The sequence below is a fragment of the Ananas comosus genome, linkage group 1 (genome assembly GCF_001540865.1).
Source record: "Ananas comosus cultivar F153 linkage group 1, ASM154086v1, whole genome shotgun sequence".
Classification (NCBI taxonomy): domain Eukaryota; kingdom Viridiplantae; phylum Streptophyta; class Magnoliopsida; order Poales; family Bromeliaceae; genus Ananas; species Ananas comosus.
Window position 1 is genome coordinate 19,156,668 of NC_033621.1, and position 20,488 is coordinate 19,177,155.

Below are 20,488 nucleotides of genomic sequence, written 5' to 3' on the forward strand. Positions count from 1 at the left end.
TATTCTTTTTCTTTAACATCTATAGTCATCAAAATACAAAAAGGCGATGTATAAAGGTATGCAACTATAAAATGGAAACCCCTTCGGGAGGTCTCTATCTAGGGCGCGATGCCCTTACCCCGATCATCCGCTGGCTCGGTCGGTCCGGGCTCTGTGGAAATAGTACAGCGAGAACTACAACAAAGTTTCCAGTGGGTTCGGCAACCGACCACGCCGACTTTCCCACTAGGTCTAAATTAGGCATAATAGAAGAATAAATAAATAGTAACCAAGCTAAAGCAAATACAGCTAATATGCTTAAACAATAAATAATGCTATGCTCAATAAAGTACTCATGATGAATGCAAGGTTACTGCTCAGAACCCAATCTCTAGGCTAGCCCGTAGGTTTCGCCCACAATAGACTCACCAACTCAAATCCCAAAAATCGGAGAGACTACTACACCCAGTGATGACAACTCTGGAGCACATCGCCGGAGGGGGAGTTACCACCCTCGAGTAAGGACTTACAGGTGAGTATGATCCAATCATTAACTATAAGGATGTCAAGTTCAATCCATTCCTTAACTATAAGGAAATAATGCACATATGACTCTTAACTCTGAGGTTGAAATTGTCATAATGTCACTATCACACCTTTACTTGCATTCTTTTCTTTCACTAGCGTCATATACACTGCTATATTCTTGTACACATGCCACGCTTGTTTTCTAAGTGTTCCAATTCTAGCATTCTCGACTCTTCAATGTCACTTTCTACTTCTATATCAAGATGTCACATTTATTTACTGAGTCCACTAAGTTCTTGTCACTTGTTATGCATAAATAGGGTTTATAAAATTCTTACATTCTTGCTAGTAATTCACATGCATTTGTACTCACAACATGCAATGAAATGCTCATATATAACCCTACTATGCAATTTTTATGCTCAATACACATATGCTCAAATAGGACACTTTAGACATAAAAGGAATTCCAAGGTCTTCGGAGTGCACCGCCCACCTTATATGGTTGCAAAGGTGCTACAATGAATTTCTTGAAATTTTTTGAAGCCCTATTCCTTCGCCTGCGGCAAAATGAAGCCAAATTAGGCTTTTTCTCAATAACTTTATCTAAACCTTTTTATAACGTCAAACGGAGTTGTCCCACACGTCGGGAATACCCCTAATTAGGTTTCCAAGAGGTCAATTTACCTCGAAAACAACCGGAGGTAAAAGCCTCAAAATTCATGCCCTAACAATGCCATATAGGGTTTTCTCCTTGATTGATCTCATTCCTAAGTAAAAACTAGCTTAGAATCAATTAGCAAGCATTCTAATATCATCACTAAGTTATTCCAAGCACCCCTAGGGCATTTACTTTAAACCTTAGTTGTTCACCATTAGAGCATCTTGGGAAAACCATGGTTTCATGGTGAACAAAGCTCAACAAAGCTTCTAATCATGAGAGAAGCTCAAAACTCTAGTTCTATAGTGAAAATCCAAACCCTAGATGAGTTTTTACCCTAAACTCACCTTAGCCAAAAGCTATCTCCAAGTCCACCTTGTAGGAGAGTCCTAAATCTTCTCCAAGCCACCAAAATCGAAGTTTCTCCTTCAAATCTTCTCCAAATCCACTTTTTGGAGAGCTCTCTAGAGAGAGAAAATAAAATAAATGAGAGGGAGGGGGTGAATGGCTGTGGGAGAGAGAGAGAAGGGGTATTGGGGTCTTAACATGTTGTAACAATTACAACAAAACCCTCCAAAAAGTCTTATTTGCAGCAGTTCAATTCTTTGCTGCCAAACCAAAGTGTACCGGTACACGGGTTCTTGTACCGGTACATTTTTTGCTCAGAGGCAACCCGAGAGCAAACTTCTCAGATTTTACCAAAGTGTACCGGTACACACCAGGGGTGTACCGGTACATATTCGCAAAAAATCAAACCCGAGAGTATACTCTTCTCGGGCTGCAGGGCTGTATCGGTGACAACTCGATGGTTGTTCCGGTACACTTTGCTCAGAATATTAGTTTTGTGCCATTTTCGATTCTATTTCGCGTCAATCGATGCTAAAACCTTTCTAACATCTCTTAAACTCATTTTTAGCTTTTCCAACCTTATTGGAATGCTAAACGGAACTTGTCCATCAATTTCTCTCTGTACTTTAACCAATTTGGCTAAAGTTTGATAATCGCTATCGAGATTTCAATAGGTTACAATATATATATATATNCCATTTTGTACCCTATACTCAAATTCTCCTGCGCTTTGGATCTTTTACAGCTCTTGTTTGCCTGAGACTTGTACTTGGACATCTAAATCTTTCTTATTGTAGCATATGATGGATCATTAGTTGATACGGATACTAGTTTGAATTTGGTTGATGCTTGATTTTGTGTGGGTACGAGTCCATATTTCTGAGAAATATCTTCATCTTTTAGCTCTTGTTTATGTAGTGATTATCTTTCTACCGGACTTGTTTCTTAATTAAACAAAGAGATATACTGAACAAAATACCCATGCATCCAAATACGCTTTGAGCCTTTATATCCTAGTAGCACTTCACATGTAAGCAACACTTCCATTCGATTTAGTCAAACTGGTCTATTACTGACTCTGTTCTGCGTTTGTAGTTTTCTGTTTCTAGTTCTTTTCTTAAAATCTCCCCTTTCCATTCCAGTCCCTATGTCAGCATTGGTAAGGTGAAAACATGTTTGGAAAGTATAATTTATCTAGAAGCTCTAATGTGTAAGCATATCAAAGTCAGGAGGTTAGGCTCGGCACGTAAAATTGGTTTCAACTTGGCTGGGATTTTTAGGCATATGAATATCAGGATATGTTGTATTTTCCTCTGTTCTTAGCAATTTTTGGTGCTAAATAGGGTTCTAGTACTTGCAGCTACAATGCTTCGCAGATAGGTGGATGTATGGCTCACGCGTTATTATGCCTCTTAATTTTCTAAAATTTAATTTTCTTTCTTCTGAAAGGGACTACTATGGAACCATCAATTTCATTGGTATTTCACCCAGGAACTTTTCTCCATGATTTGGCCTTTGACTCTCTTTTTTATAGTGATTTGAATTTTTTTTTTTACTTTTTGTTATTTAGCAGTATATGAAAGTGGAACTTGGGAAAATAAATATTTAATGTGTGATTTGTTTGTTTGCTTAGAAATTTTATGATCGAATGCTTAGGATTATGACTGCTTTTGTGAATAATGCAGTCATAATCCTAGTTCTTGATTGCATAGGAGCAAGACTATACAAGTCAATAGTCTTTAAAGAAAATATCGAATGCTTAGCAAATGTGTACGTAGTTAGAGGATGGACATGAATTGTCCAAATATGGAAGGGGAGTTAATGCACAACCATAAGAAAATCCCTAGTCTTTGACAAAGTTGCAAAATGGCCCTTCATTTACTTCATATTTAGGAAATGTAGGGATTGGGAGCATATCTGGAGAAGATATCAAGGTGAACAAGTGTTGGCATTAGGGCTAGAAGAGTTATTGCATGGGAACATGATGTCATATATGGTTTTCACCTTGAGTGAATCTTTTAGGGTGGTATAGCCAATTCAGTGGGCTCCATGGATGTATTTGGAAACTTTTTTTTATTTTTTTAAAATATATTTTGTTGAAAATGTGAAGTAACTAGGCTTTGAATTTTGAATTCCTAGCACCAACCATCAAACTCTTTAATTTTCACTTACGGTGGGGATGATTGTTTACGTTTTCATATATTGTGTTTGTTTGGTGGGCCTATTTTGGCCCATAAAGGGCTTGTGAATTTTCATATAGGCTTGTTTTCGAAAGTGAGGCTTAGAAGTGTGCAACTGTACAATTCCCATAATGATTTTCTTTTTCCAGAAACTTGCTCTTGAGAACATTAATGTATTTTTGATGATTTGTTATTAACCTCTAAAACAAAAGGATAATATCTCATAAAGAAAATAATCAAGTAAATAATTATTTGAATTAGAAAGCAGCAGCTCAAATGCGTGATATACCATATATAAAAATGAAGCGAAGCATATTCACGTTCATTAACAAAAGAGATAATAAAATAGATAGCTACTGAAATAAACTCACTTAACGATGGATATGTTAAATGATGTATTCATTTGGAAAATTTACATAGAACTTGTCTAAATTATTAGCTACTTTGATCCATCTAACCTTTAATAAGTTTTGATTTTGCTTTCTATTTTTTAGATTTAAGTGATTTGAGTTGTTCAACTGCTTTTCAATTTGTGAATTTAAGCTTATCTAATTTGATTGGAGTGCTTTATATGATTCTTGAAATATTTATTTCTCATATATAGATGCTTGTTTCTTCTTTTTGCAGCTCTTAATGCCAGTTGAACCGAATATCCAAGACATAGGTGGTATTGAAAAATTCGAAAAGAAATACTTCAGGTTCGGCTAACTTTGGTACTAACTCAAAGCTTAAAAGGCCTATGCGCTCTAAGGAAATTGTAAGTTCTTTTTTTCTTGCTTAAATTTATATTTGTTTGCTTCGTGGCTTCAATGCTGAGCAACTTCCACTTCCTTTTCCTTTCGATTTGTGTGTTCTCTCAAATTGGAGAATTTTTAAAATGTTACAAATCATGAACCAAACAAGCCCAAAGGGTGAATCTTCATGCTTTAGTGTTCGGCATTTGGTATATTGATTAGATTTATTAGCTTTGATTTGGTCAAATGGTTGAATAGGCATGGAATTGGACGATTTCTATTGATAATAGGATAATTTGCAATAGTTGAAATAGGATAAAGTTACAAATCATTATCGATCAAATCGTTATTAAATTAAGATGGATTCGGATATTCATTTCTAAGGACGTGATCTTTGGATGATGCATTTGTGATCGAAATCGTTTAGGTTTTATTGGTTTCGTTTTAGCTCATTCTTGATTTGATAATTGGGGTTTTGCTGTGTGGATTGTATCTAATTTGGTAAAATTGAAACAATTGAATACGAGATTATTGGGTCCAAAATAGGTTTTGGCTGTAATATTTTGTGTACTTAGTGTAGTGGTTTTATTACATTATTTGTTGATTGCAACTTTGGTGCTTAAAGACAACTTTTTTTTTCTTTTTTTTTTTTTTTCTGTTCCTTAACAAGTTAATACCTTTTTGGTTTTTAAGTTTTCAGTTGCAGTATTAGTGTATGGAGGAACATGCTATTGCTAGTATTAATGCTATTAAGGCTTATGAACTGCAAAGAATATATTCTCATGAGTTATGGCATAAATTTGGTGTATTATATTGTATTATTGATTATATGTAAGGCAAGGATTAGAAACCACTTAAAATTTGCAGCATCTCTTTGTTCTTTTGCTTCCTCTTTGTTCTTCTCTTAATCAAAATCTGATTAATTGCTTTCAGCTCTAACTTAATTGATTTCATATTTTTCATCCATTGTTAAGTGAATTGATATTTTGGGGCAATCTCTTTTGTCCTTTTGAACCATAAAATGTAGGATATTTTAGGGCAATTTCTCTTGTCGTTTTGAATGATAAAACTTGTCCCAAAAAAGAGTTCACCAATCTTAGGAAAATTCCTAAGTTCGTATATGGTGGGGGCGGACCAAAACTTTTGTTGTTTCTGGTAAAATGATACAATATGAAATGATGCAATGTGTCCTCACTTTTTTGGCTCTTTTGTTGTTCTTTTTTTATTGGTGGTGGGTTCATTAATCAGTGCTATATGCTTCACGAGTTGTGGTAAATTATTAAGTGCAATAGATTGGGGAGCCACCATCTTAATTACTACTTGTATATGAAATGGAGATGCATATATTAAATTGCATTTTGAGTATGATAATCTGTCACTTAAATAATGTCTTGCTCATTGTCAAATAATACCTTTTTTAAGATGAAATGATTATCTAATACTAGAAAATTTATTTGTTTAGATTTCAAACGCATCTAGCGTTCGTAATATTCATCCACAACCTCATTGCCCTTCAGGTAAAATTAAACTTATACTAATTGATTTTTATGTTAAAAGATTGTTTGACTAATCTTTTATTAACTTCAGTATTGTTTAATTTGTAGGTTCAACATCTTAATTGCCGAGCTCACTACGACTGGATCTGATATGATATTATTAGCTTTTGTTTTTATTTCTCTTTTTCTTGGGTTGAAAAGCTAGAAATTGTTGGTACTGTGTTTTAGTGACTAAATACTCGTTTAAAGATATATGGATACTACTTTGAGACATTTTGGTATTAATTAGTGTAACTACAAAACTTCTTTTATATGCTTTCTTTGTTAATGCAAATCAAGGCGAATAAAATTAAAGATATACTTAATGATAATCATCGTGGAGTGGTATTATATTTTAAAAAGTGTGATGCATCAAGAAAAATTTGGATATTTAAAGAAAATGGGACAGTTATAAAGTGTCGCTTAAATTCAAAAAAAGTGTTGCTAGAATATTATTTTGCATCACTTTTATGTACTGCTAAAAGCTTAAATAAGTGTCGGTATATTAGTAGCACTCTTTTTAGATTATACCGACACTCTTAAAAAGTGTCACTATATACCTAGTGACGCCACATATAGCAACACTTTTTAAAAGTGTCGGTAATTTAGCCAGCAGTACTTTTTTTGACATATACCGACATTTAAAAGTGTCGTTATATACCGTTTTTGTTGTAGTGGGGTATCAGATCGCTACTGCACGCAATTGTATCACAATTTTTCGTAGTCTTTTAGACTCATGAAAAGAAAAGGTATCCTAATGGTATTGATCACTGTATTAATCATCCTTCTAATTTCCGAATCAATGCATTTGGTCTAGAACTTGAACAAGTATATAGAAAAAAAATTCTGTAAAGCAGAAGCATCTAATCTCTCGGTTAGTTATTAACCTTTTAGAACAATGCTATAAAAGGAAATCATCATATTCGTCTTTGATAATCTGATTGCATCAAAGAATTTTACTAAGCACGACTGAATTGTATAGATGGATTTTCGAACTACCGACTGGCTTATCGATACAGGAAGTTCAAAGCCTCAATATCCCGACCTACTACACTCAAATGGCCAGGACGGGCGGCTGTACATTTCTAGAACACGCTCAAAATGCATGAGCGCTTCTTCACAGTTTACTTTTGTGTTGTATGAAAGCATTCTAACAGAAACAAAAGCAACTGCACTCAGTTTATTTTTCAACTCAAAATTGCAGGATCTAATTAAGAAATTGGAGCACATATTTTCTCTCCTTTATTCCTCCAGCAAACAGCTTTTTGTCAGAATAGAAATAGTACCATGACACACAATTTGTTTTCAAGCTAAATGCTAGCTCTGCATACATGCATAGCATAGACGATAACACCCAGTACCATCCTGGCAAATCTTTTGCAAGAACCGTAGCACATCTTTGTTTTCAAGTACCTTTTTAGCCTAGCTTCGATACAAAGTGCTGTTTAATTAAGTTGTTTCTATTTAAACATATTGCTTGCTAAGTTTTGGATATATATATATATATAATTAGAACCAATCCTAAGCTCCACCCACGTATTATGTGAGATCTGAAGGTTCGATCCCCATCTTCAATATTTAACATGTTATCTTTCTATATTATATTTTAGGGTTAATTTCATACAGATTTCTATAAATATAGTAATGACAGATATACCCATACAAAGTTCAACTTTCATATCTTGTTCTTGCAAAAGTTATGATATTTTCAAATATGTCCATACTGTTAGAATCCGTTAGAAAAATTTAGTTAACCATTGGTTAAATATTTTACCCGGATTCATTTTTGACATTTTTATCCCTCTTATATTACATTGTTATGACTTTTGGAAGGACATATTTGTGACGGTAAAATTAGAAATATAAACAATTCTCCAACGGTTCTCTAATGGCAACAAAACAGAGGAACATATTTGAAAATATTAGAATTTTTGTAGAAACAATATGAAAGTTAAACTTTGTATGGATATATTCCTGATTCACTATATTTGCAAGGACCTGTATGAAATTAACCCTATATTTTAATAGGTCAAATGACTATCTCTAATTTACCTGTTAATTTCAGTCTTTTAAATTCATTCGTATTTAGAAGGGATGTTAAAGATTTTTCTAAACTATATGAATGTGTGTGTATATATATATAGTCCAGCTACTATACTATCAATGGCAACTAACATTTGGTACTATCAAGTTTTCTGTCGTTAGATTTACTACTTTGATCATTTTTACCCATTAGGTCATACCATTCAACCAATCACTCACTCAATCCTAGAGACCACTATTATCCTAAACGCACATTCTTTCATTCAATGGCCGAAAATCTAATGACACTAATGACTTGATACTAGTGATAGTTTCTATATATATATATATATAGAGTAGGGCTGCTGTGCTCTCAGGAGCACGAAGGCCTCCGTGCTCTTGAGCCGTTTTCGATGATGGAATTTTCGAATCGACGTTCGGCTCCGTTAGACTTGATCTAGTGTATTTGAAGTTTCTAGAAAATAATTTTTGCGAATTTTTGATATCATTTACCTAGTGATCGAAATGATTCAAAATCAATAATTTTTAATGGTTGATATCTGCCGTTTTCAAGTTTAACGGTGTAGAAGTATTCAAATCAGATGAAATTTTGATACAAAATTCTTTATACTATCTACAATAAGATCAACATTTCTGATAAAAAATTTTAGTGCTATATCACCAGTTTTTATAGAATTTTTATTTTCAGCCGTTAAAAATTATTGAGTTTGAATCCTATCGATTGCTAGGTAAATGATATCAAAAAATCGCAAAAAATATTTTCTATAAACTTCAAATACGCTAGATCAAGTCTAACGGAGCCGATCGTCGATTCGGAAATTACATCATCGAAAACGGCTCAGGAGCACGGAGGCCTCCGTGCTCCTGAGAGCACAGCAGCCCTATTCTCTCTCTCTCTCTCTCTCTCTCTCTCTCTCTCTCTCTCTCTCTCTCTCTCTATATATATATATATATATATATATAGTCCCGGCTACTATGCTATTAATAACACGAAGCACTTGGTGCTACCAAGTTTTCCGCCGTTAGATCTACCATTTTGATCATTTTCACCCGTTAGACCATACTATTCAACCAACCATCCACTCAACCCTAGGGGGCCCACATCATCCTAACCGCACATCTCTTAATCCAATGGCCAAAAACTTGGTAGCACCAATGACTTGGTGCTATTAATAGCATAGTAGCTAGTTCTCTTTCTCTCTCTCTCTCTCTATATATATATATATATATATATATATAGAGAGAGAGAGAGAGAGAGAGAGAACTAGGCTGGAATACTATCAATAGCACCAAGCTGTTAGTGCTATTAGTTTTTTAGTTATTGGATTGAGAAATGTGCGGTTAGGATGATGTGGGCCCCCTAGGGTTGAGTGGGTGGTTGGTTGAATAGTATAATCTAACGGATAAAAATAATCAAAGGTTAAATCTAACGGTGGAAAACTCGATAGCACCAAATCCTTGGTGCTATCAATAGTATCCCAGCCGGATTATATATATATATATATATATATATATGCTTTTATGCTATTAATAGCACGAAGCACTTGGTGCTACCAAGTTTTCCGCCGTTAGATCTACCATTTTGATCATTTTCACCCGTTAGATCATACTATTCAACCAACCACCCACTCAACCCTAGGGGGCCCACATCATCCTAACCGCACATCTCTTAATCCAATGGCTAAAAACTTGGTAGCACCAATGACTTGGTGCTATTAATAGCATAGTAGCCTAGTTCTATATATATATATGTCACGCCTCGAGCCCGATACTTTTGGCCTGTTCGAGCGCATCGAACAAACGTCGAATGGACAGAGTCTTCCCTGTCCGCCCAAGGCTCAACATCCTGTACAAATAGAGTATGAATTTTGCACAAAACAGAAGCATACATAATGGCTTGCACGAGGGCAAGCGATAGCCAACAGTGAAAGTAATAAACTACACTTAGAAAATTGTTTATATTTTTGCATCATTTCTTCTCTTTTATATCACATGATCTCAAAATATAAGTTTGTCTGCCACCACGAATGACGCACCTCGCACGGGGAATTTTTATCTTTGATTTCTCCCGTGGGGTAGTATTCATGATGTAGATTAAAGTATGTGTAAGTATGGTTATCAGGTATTGCGGATCCATGGCTTCCAATAAACGCAAGCATTTATTGTTAATTACCCCTACAAAGTGTTAGGGTACCTTCGATTAAGAGACCTTTGAAATGCTGAAGATTGAATAAAAGATGAACGAAGTTCAGTGGATTGAGTTTGATTCTGAACCGGGGTGTATATAACCCTAATGTGAATTGGGATTCGATCAGGTTCAAATTGGACTTAAATATATGATAAAGTCCAATCAAGCTCTGTATGTTTAGAGCTCAATTGTGTTCACCATAAGACAAAATCCTAATTATATATATTAGGATTAGTCATCATTTGTCTTAAATTAGACTCTAAGTGTATGTATTAGAGCCCAATTTGGTTTCACGTGAGCCAAATCCTAATTATATATATTAGGATTAGTCAAAATGTAGTTGACATTAAACTCTAAGTATAGGTATTAGAGTCTAATTTGGTCTCATAAGGGTTCACCCTAAGGTGGTTTATAGGCCGAATCCTAATTATATGGGTTAGGATTAGCCGAAGATTAAACTCTAAGTGTATGTATTAGAGCTTAATCAAGAGATGAAATTTAAACTCCAAGTGTATGTATTAGAGTTTAAATTAGTGAACTCTGAGTGGATATATCAGAGTTCAATTGCATATGATTTGATCAATTCTAATCAGGTATTTTAGAATTTGATCGAATTTTAAATAGGTCAGGATTCTAACTCTAGTTGTATGTGCTAGAGAAGAGATTTGATTTGGATTTGACATAGGATCAAGGGGATTTGAATTTGGGTTCAAAAAGGGGCTCATTTGAATTTTGGACTCCTTTTGGACTTAATTTGGATTTGATATGAAAATTTGGGTTTTATATGGGAATTGGGCTCAAAATGGGCTCAATTTGGATTTGGTATGGAAATTGAGCTTAAAATGGGCTCAAAATGGGAATTTGAGTTTCATATGGAAATTGAGCTTAAAATGAGCTCAATTTGGATTTGATACGAAAATTTGAGTTTTATATGGGAATTGGGCTCAAAGTGGGCTCAGTCTGGATTTGATATGGTAATTGGGCTCAAAGCTGGCTCAATTTGGATTTGACATGGATAAATAGGTTCAATTTGGGTTTGATTTGGATTTCATTTGGACTGGGTATGAGAATTTGGATTTTATATGGTAATTGGGCTCAAAATGGGCTCAATTCATATGTAGATTTTGGGCTCAAAATGGGCTCAGTTCATATGTGGATTTTGGGCTCATTTTGGGCTCAATTTGGATTTGATATGGGGATTTCGATTTGATGTTGGGTTGAGATGTGGATTTGATATGAGATTTGGATTTGGGTTGATATGGGGTTTGAATTTGGATTCAATATGGGATTTAGGCTTTGATTTAGGATTTTGGACTTAGGTTTAATTTAGGCTTTGGGCTTATTTTGGGTTTTGGGTTTAATTTAGGTTCGGGCTTTGGACTCAATTTGGGTTTATGGATTCGGGTATGGGCTATATTCAGGCCCGTATAGTATGGACTCAGGTTGAGGCCTGAAATTAAGTTCTGGATGCGGGCCTAGGCTCAGTTTAGGCCCGTGTGGCTTAAACCTATATTTTCCTTTAGGCAAGCTACAGAATTGGGCTCAGATTCAAGTTTGGACTGGATTCACATTTGGACTGAGCTTGAGTTATGTAATTTGAGGTAGGTATGGGCTCGTTCCAGATGAGATTTTTAGATAGAAATTGTTCAGAATTTGAGATCAAAATATATGGTTCAGGATCAAATTCATCATTTAGAAAATTTCTAATGCATTTTTTATTTGTTAAATTCTTGATCATAAATCACATAAAAATGTCTAATGTGATTAAATTTCAATTTGGTCTAATTTGACCAAATAGAAAGACTCAACTTGGATAGAATCAATGTTCAATTATTTTCGAACATTGCATTGTTCTTCCAATAAAAGGACGATCAAAAGAATATTAATCGGTAATCCGACTAATTTTCTTTTGTCTCCTCACATTTTTTCTTTATCTCTTTTATCTCTTTTACATCCATGGGACAACTGAGATGGGATAAATTCCTTACTTGCCTCCCTAACAAAGCTCCCTCTCTCTTTCATAAGTAGAGAAGTAATATCTCTCTTTTTCTCTTTTTTTTTTTTTTGCAAAGAGAAGAGCACCGCTCTCTCTCTCAGATTCGCTGTCGAATACTTGGCGGGCGGCTTCGTTTGAGAGGAGATCACCGCTCTCTCTCTCAGGTTCGCTGTCGAATACTTGGCGGGCGGCTTCGTTTGAGAGGAGAGCACCGCTCTCTCTCTCAGGTTCGCTGTCAAATACTTGGCGGGCGGCTTCGTTTGAGAGCAGAGCACCGCTCTCCTTCTCAGATTCGCCGTCGAGCACTTGGCGGCTTTGTTGATGACGGAGCTCCGCTGGGGCTGTGACCTGACAGTGGAGCCACGGATTTGAGACTGCGACGGAGGAGGACCGTGACGGCGACTTTGACGGAGCTTCTGCGTGGCTTTGGGCGGACCTGCCGCGGGTGGCGCGGCTTCAGGAAGGTCAGCAGTGGACTTTCGAAGTATAGCTTCGGAGTGGTGAAGGCATGGTCGAGCTCTGGAACAAGCTCGACGGCGGTGCGGTGTGGCTCGGCTGCAGTGTGGACAGCCTTGGGTTCGGAGAGGCGCTGAGTCGAACAGGTGGCGGGCATCGAGTCGAAGCATGTTCAGGCGCGGGATCGGCATGTGTCCGAGCAGGGGTGCGACTCGGGCGGCCTCGACTTCGGATTGGGCCGTGCCCGGTCGGAGGGGGACGATGCGGACGGCGGTCGCCGCGCCTCGAAGCTTCAAGGCGGACTTGGGCATCACGGCGTCGGGTGCGAGATCGGCGTGTACCCGAGCGGGGGGTGCGGCTTAAGGCAGATCGGCCGCGGGTGGCGCGGCTTCAAGTCGAGGACGCGGGGAAGCGCGTCGCGAGGATCGGCCGGGGCGCGCTGGAGCTCGTTGGATGCTCGACGGAGTGATTTCGGGCTGCTGTTTGGTTTGGGACTTTCGCCGAACAGGTGGCGGGGTGCAGAGAGGAAACTCATAGATGGAAGTCTTTGCGGAAGTCGTTGAAGATGCGGCGGAGCTCGGTGGGTGCTCGACGGAGGCGCGGCGGAGACACGGCGGAAGGGCTCAGCCAACTCCATGCGGAGCTTGGTGGAGCTTTGTGGGTGCTCAGCGGAGCTTCGGCGGAAGCGCGGGGAGCGCGTCGCGGCTCGATCGGCAGAGGAGGCGGGGGAGCGCCTCGACGCGGAGAGAGGCATCGTCGAAGACGGGGACGCGGGGAGGTCGAGGAGGCGCTCAGCGGAGTTGAGGCAGAGACGCGGAGAAGGAGGCCGGAGCGCGCGTCGGTGGAGCGCCTCAGCGCGGAGAGCTCAAGGAGCTCGAGCGCGCGGAGATATCGAGGAGGCGGCGAGGGCGACGTCGTCGAGGGCAGGGGCTCGGCGGAGGCGCTCGGCGTCTCCGGCGTAGAAGAGGAAGAAGATGAGCGGCGGAGGAGGCCGGAGCGCCCGTTGGTGGAGCGCCTCGGCGCGGAGAGCTCGAGCGCGCGGAGATATCGAGGAGCTTGGCGCGGAGAGATCGAAAGGCTCGGGCGCAGGGAAGCTGAGGAGGTGGCAGGGGGGAGGCGCGTCGCGACTCGTGCGCAGGGAAACGATGGAGCGCGGGGGAGCGCGTCGCGGCTCGTGTGCAGGGAAGCCGAGGAGGAGGCAGGGGAGCGGCGGAAGAAGCCTCGGTGGGTGCTTGAGAGAGAGAGAGAGAGAGAGAGAGAAAAAGATCTGAGATCTCTTTTTTTATTCTCTTTTTCTTCTTTCTCTTTTTTTTTTTTTTTTTTTTTTTTTTTTTTTTTTTTTTTTTAGCGAGAGAGATAGAGAGAGCTTTGTTTTCTTTTTTTCTTTTTTTTTTCTTTTTTTTTTGAACGGGAGAAAGAGATAATATATATATTTTTTTACCTTTTTTTTTTTTTGCGATCGACAGAATGGGGTGGGTATTTTTTGATTAGATTTCGAAGATTCAAAAAGCTCTTCCCGTTTGATTTTTTCGAAGGGTATTTATGGGGGTGGTTGTAACCAACTTGAGGGAAACGTGCGAGTGAATTGCGGGACGTGGGATCGTGGGCGGTTAGGGGATCGTGGGGTGATCGTAATGGGATCGTGGGATGTGGGTAGTTGAGAGGAGATTGTGGGATAGATTTTGGACGGCAGCGATGGGATTGTGTGATAATGGATGGTTATGATGGAATCGTAGAGATATTGGGTGGTTAAGATGGGATTGCGGGAATATTGTGAATTAGTCCTTTCCCTTTGATCATATTACACCTTAATCAAAATATCATATGATTAAGGTAGGGCATTTTGTAAATATACAAAAGGGAATAGACTAATATGCTATTTTATATACCCGTGCGTATTATTTTTTCGCAATCCGGTGCATGAGATATTTTCAAAATTTAAATTTTATCCATGCACCTGGTGCATGGATGATCTCATAAACCATCTCTATTTTTATTTCTTTCTCTCCCATTTTTTCTTTTTCCTCTTTTATTCCTCTCTCTTTTTTTTTTTATGCTTCAACAAATGCCCCCCACCTTTTCAAGCTTGTGATTTAAACAAGGTGGAAAAAGGTGCCGATCTCCTTTTACAATTCCGACCTTCATATCGCCATCGAAGGTTTGATCATTAAAGATATCAGGTATTTATATATATATATTTTTTATACCGATTGATCTCTTTTGATGTTATATATACATATCTATATACATGTTTGAGATCTGTACGAGATATATTTGACCCATGAATAGATTGATCATGATATCTCTGACTTCAAAACATCTTATCTTAGATCGTAGATTTTACTCATACGTTTTATATTGTAATCCTTTTTCTAGATCATGGGAAAAACGAGCGAGCCATTAATTCATCCCGATGATAAAACTTTAGGCGTATTTAGAGGACTTTCTTTAACGCGTTCACCTCCGGTATTTGGACGTTCTGCTGAACCCGCAATTCCTTATGAGACGCCTATGTTAAAAGAATGGGCGATATTTAAACAGAAACAGTTGTTGGGTCGTTTCGGGGTTGACTATTATGCTCCTGATGGTGACGGCGATGTTATATTATTACCCCCATTAGGTCCTCCGAAAGAAAGAGACACGTTACAATCTCTCGGGTATAAAATACTTAATAATCATCCTGGATGGTGTGGAATGAGTAGGATTTTAGGGGATAGCATTGAGGTAGAGGGTTTAATTGAATGGGGAAATCATATCATCTCTCATTACACCACACAGTTACGTCGTGCTGGCATTTTAGGGGGTATCGTAGCTTCACGAGGGAGATACAATAAGAATATGAATATCATCAAGGCATTGGTAGAGCTGTGGTGTTCGGAGACAAACACTTTTCATCTTCCATTTGGTGAAGTTGGGATTTCTTTATGGGAAATTAGAGAACTCGGTGGGCTTCCGATTATCGGTGACATGTACGACGAATATATCCCTCCAAATTCTGAACTTTATAGTAAGAACAATTATCCCAGTTGTGTTAGGGAGCTTTTTGATGTTTATCAATGGCTCATGGCTCGGTCTTCTAACAAGCGTGTGCGGTATGATTTATGGGTAGATTTCTTTTACACAAGCTGTAAGAAGTTGACTAAGTCTAAGTCTCGGAGTATAAGCAATAGAGAGCTCGCCCCCTCATATACAGAAGACGCGACCCGAGCGGCTTTCATTTCTTTATGGTTATGCAACTTTGTAATGCCTTCTGGATTAGACCATTTCATCAGGCCAGAGACGTTTATTATGGCTTCTAAGCTGGCATTAGGTGAGAAAGTTGCTTTAGCCCCTGCCATTCTTTGTGCGATCCATGCTGGTTTATCTTTTATGAGTGATCACCCTGAAGGACCTGCGCATCCTGGACCTCAATTTCCGGTTAATTTTCTATATGTGTGGATCGGTCTTCACTTTGAACAGACTTATTCTAGAAAGGTGATTAGCGAGAATATCAAGAATATCGTCGGCTTACGAAGTCCTCCTCAAATGATATTTTTTATGGACGCGGCGGCTTCTCCTTTTAATGCTAAGCGAGCACGGATTCACCTCAGGTTGAGTGCTCATTTTGTTTGGCGTCCTCTACCATATTCTTATTCTTTTGTTGATGACGGTTGGCTTTACGATGCGAAATTGGCTCCAGGAGAGTGTAAATATCCGAGAGAGGTTTATGAGTATATAATTTCTATCAGACAGAGTGTGCTTCCACTTCGTTTGGGGAATAAATTACACACCCAGTCATATAATCCTCATCGTTTTGCTCGACAATTTGGCTTTGATCAGTCTTTTCCTGAAAGTATCACTGTTTCCCGATTAGCGAGCCATCTTGGGATACTTGCTGGATGTTGGAATCATTTCATTCGCTATGGGACTTTTATTAATTATTTCATACCGAAGAAGGACCGGATTGGGAAACCAACTTTGCATTATGCGCGCTGGTGGTCTAATAGCGTGCATTCGAGCTTCAAACACGGAGTAGGCTATCTACTGAGTGCAGATGATCCCCGCAAGAAGAAGAAAGGTGTTGCTATTGTTGGTAAAGATTCTGATTTTGAGGAGAGATTAACCTCGTCAAATGTTAGAGATGAAAGGGTTCTGAATATTCCAGAACCAAAGGGAAAAGAACTGGACTTATTTCCAGAATATGATCATATTCAAGCTGATCTTTCAGATGACTCCCCTCAACGTGAAGTTCTTGGCCTCAGTTTTCCAATTCATGAAGACAAGAAATCTGAGGTATGTTCATTAACATTTTCAACTATCTCTTTTTTTATTTTGCATACTGACCTTCTTTTTTTTTTTTGTATACAGGAAGTGTTTGTTACAGGTTCGCCTGCCAGGGATAAAATACACTTGCAGGACCCTTTAATGAAGTCAAAGGTATGACGTAGCATCCATATGATTCGAATTTTGTTTGATTCATTCTGACACCCTTTCTTTTTATATAGGCATGCGATGTGGAACCGTCAAGAAGCTCAGAAAATCCACGCTTGGATGTTTCAACTAAAGTGGCTCGTGGAAAACTTCCCATTACTGTGTCTTCAATGATAGGTGATCTTCATTCGTATTCTGCTTATAATTAATTCCACATGATGTTGCCGCACTCATCCTTTGTTTTTTTAATTCACAGAATCACAAGCCGGCGGGAGTGGATCCATTGAGGATGACGTGCCTTCAGATGATGAGTGGTTCTGACGCCTTCGCCACCACAGGTATTTTATTTTCTAGTTGAATCCATGTCCCTTCTTCTGGTTTCAAATTAAGAATTTGATTCTCAACTAAAGAAGGAGGTAAAATATGGATAATAATGTGTAATTTTTCGTTAGAAATCTGTAGCCACAAAAATTTCGCAAATCGGAGTTAAAACGAAAATGTTATGGCCCGTTTACACTTTGGTCCCTGTATTTACGAAACAGTCCCTGCGGGCAGTTTCATTTCAGTCCTTGCAGTTTTATTTTAGTCCCTGCAGCTTCATTTCCCTTGCTTTTTGATGCAGAAAATTACTTTCAAGGAATTTTATGGCTATAACGATGCACATTTTGGGATTAAAATATTATAACCCCTTTCATAATATATTCGTTATTCCTTGTTTTTACAAAATGGTCCTTGTAGCATATATCGATATGTGATTCTTTTTGTCACAGGATCCGCTCACCGATGCTGCTGATATTGGAGCGTCATCTTTCAAGGAGGCTTGCTCGACTCATCATGAAGTATATTTGTATTTATTATCCCAACTTTCATTTTATATCGCTCATGTTTACACCTCAATTTTATTGTGTAGGATGAGGGTGCTGAAGGAGATGACGATATAGTAGAAGATGGCAAAAATGAAGTCTTGCCGGGATCGTCTTTACTTGGTAAAAGAGAACGAGTCGATGATATTCCGGCTACAGAGGTGCATAAAAGAGCTTGTTTGGAGGCTGATTCAAAATCAACCGGTAAAATCCTCCCCTCTTTTCTTTAAAAGACAGTATCTTTTACATATTTATTATTTCTTTTCATATGCAGACCTTCTGGTAGAGTCAAAATTGGATGATGATCTGATAGACGCTTTATCACCTTATGGCGACGAAGTGGACTACGAGCCTACACCTTCACCACCTGAAGCTCCTGATATGGTAAGATTTAAATATCTTCTTCTTTTCTTTTCTTTCTCGTTTTTCATTCTTTTCATTCTCTTTTTATAGGGCGTACCACTTGACGAGGACGTCGGCATTAACGTGAGTAGCGGTACAGGAGGTTTCCAGAGTGAGGTGCCTATTGCGGTCAGATCATTTTTGATTGACCGCACAACGGATATCATGAAGACGTTCGACCGTCGACGATTCAGATCAGCTCGAGAGGAAGTGTCCAAGTATTGTCAGTGCATTTCCTCACTTGGAATTGATGTATTTGAATTGGATGGGCGTATAAAATCCGTGTTTGATCATGCCGAGGTCATTGAAGAATTAGAGTCAAGTCCGAGTTTCGCTTCAGCTGTTCGGCTCGTGAATGCTGATGAGGATCTGGCGCTAAAGAAAAGGAAGCTTGCTTCTCACATCAGCACAAAAAGTTCTATTCTCAAAGCTTCAGAAGGTGTCTCTTTGGAGCTTCAACAGACTAGAGAGAAAATAAGAGAGCTTGAGGAGCACATTTTGCAGTTAAAGAGTACAGAAGCAGAGTTGTCAGTTAAACTCGAAGTGGCCAACGACTCTTTAAAGAAATTAACGCCGACTGAAGAAGAACTGCAGAAGGACGTTGCTGATGCGGAGAGGGAATATGCTGCAGCCACTGAAGATTGTAAAGCTTCCAAAGAATCCGCCGGTCTCCGAGGATTGATAGAGCTATTTGAGGAGCGTCGTCAGATATTTGAGATTTGATTTTCCTTTACTTTTCTCTTTTTGGATGTTTATCGTGGATGTTATCTTTATTTGTCACTAGTATGAGACAGTATTTGATAATTTGAATGACTTTGATTGTGCTTGAATGTTCGATCTCTTCCTCCTGTTTTTATCTCATACTGCATTGTAACGATGATTGTCTTGCGAGAATGGTTTGTTCCTTTTGCCTTGATTCTCACGTACAATCAACTCTAAATTGAGTCATCACTCAGTTGTCTGGGCAAATATGCTATCTTCTCAGCGCTCTTGTAGCGATAACATGTACACTGCCCCCCCCTTTTTATTTTTTATTTTTTATTTTTTATTTTTTATATGCTCAGTTTAACGACATGGCGGTCAAATTACATCAAAATGCCAAATTACATCAAAATGCTCAGTTTAACGACATGGCGGTCAAATTACATCAAAATGCTCAGTTTAACGACATGGCGGTCAAATTACATCAAAATGCTCAGTTTAACGACATGGCGGTCAAATTACATCAAAATGCTCAGTTTAACGACATGGCGGTCAAATTATATTAGAATGCTCAGTTTAACGACATGGCGGTCAAATTATATCAAATGCTCAGTTTAACGACATGGCGGTCAAATTACATCAAAATGCTCAGTTTAACGACATGGCGGTCAAATTACATCAAAATGCTCAGTTTAATGACATGACGGTCAAATTACATCAAAATGCTCAGTTTAACGACATGGCAGTCGAATTACATCAGAATGCTCAGTTTAACGACATGGCGGTCAAATTATATTTGAATGCTCAGTTTAATGACATGGCGGTCAAATTACATCAAAATGCTCAGTCTAACGACATGGCGGTCAACTTACATCAAAATGCTCAGTTTAACGACATGGCAGTCGAATTACATCAGAATGCTCAGTTTAACGACATGGCGGTCAAATTATATTTGAATGCTCTTTTGAAAGCAATCGAAATTGCTACACATAACTGACCCTAAGGCGAGTTAGTGGAAAAAATACATTTTGGGTAATAGGAGACATGGTTTGGTTTTTTTTTTTTTATTTTGCCTCAAGAAGCAATCGAAATTGCCGCATAACTGACCCTAAGGTGAGTTAGCATTCCGTCATAGGCAAAATATATTTTGGGTAATAGGAGACATGGTTTGATTTGGTTTTATTTTGCCTCGAGAAGCAATCGAAATTGCCGCATAACTGACCCTAAGGTGAGTTAGCATTCCGTCATAGGCAAAATATATTTTGGGTAATAGGAGACATGGTTTGATTTGGTTTTATTTTGCCTCGAGAAGCAATCGAAATTGCCGCATAACTGACCCTAAGGTGAGTTAGCATTCCGTCATAGGCAAAATATATTTTGGGTGATCTGGCGCCCATATGGGTTTTCACCAGATACCTTCCCCTAACTTTTGCCTGTGAGCCTCGAAAGGTTTTCTCACAGCG

At 38.5% G+C, this 20,488-nt stretch overlaps 1 protein-coding gene and 1 long non-coding RNA gene across 2 annotated transcripts; both read left to right on the forward strand.

The window, feature by feature from the left end:
- On the forward strand, positions 4,325 to 6,284 carry LOC109708376. The gene is made up of 3 exons (XR_002215716.1): positions 4,325 to 4,453; positions 5,893 to 5,947; positions 6,035 to 6,284. It is a non-coding gene; the product is annotated as an uncharacterized LOC109708376 (long non-coding RNA).
- Positions 17,854 to 19,153, forward strand: LOC109718381. The gene is made up of 3 exons (XM_020244597.1): positions 17,854 to 17,897; positions 17,969 to 18,305; positions 18,375 to 19,153. The coding sequence occupies exons 2-3, from the start codon at positions 18,006 to 18,008 to the stop codon at positions 19,044 to 19,046; spliced, it is 972 nt and encodes a 323-aa protein (XP_020100186.1). The 5' UTR covers positions 17,854 to 17,897; positions 17,969 to 18,005; the 3' UTR covers positions 19,047 to 19,153.

Bases quoted from the DNA above. Each gene is read 5' to 3' on its own strand.
- LOC109718381 (XM_020244597.1), top strand. From the start codon at position 18,006: ATGGCAAAAATGAAGTCTTGCCGGGATCGTCTTTACTTGGTAAAAGAG. The intron at 18,306-18,374 runs GTAAGATTTAAA...CTCTTTTTATAG, and splicing joins CACCTGAAGCTCCTGATATG to GGCGTACCACTTGACGAGGA.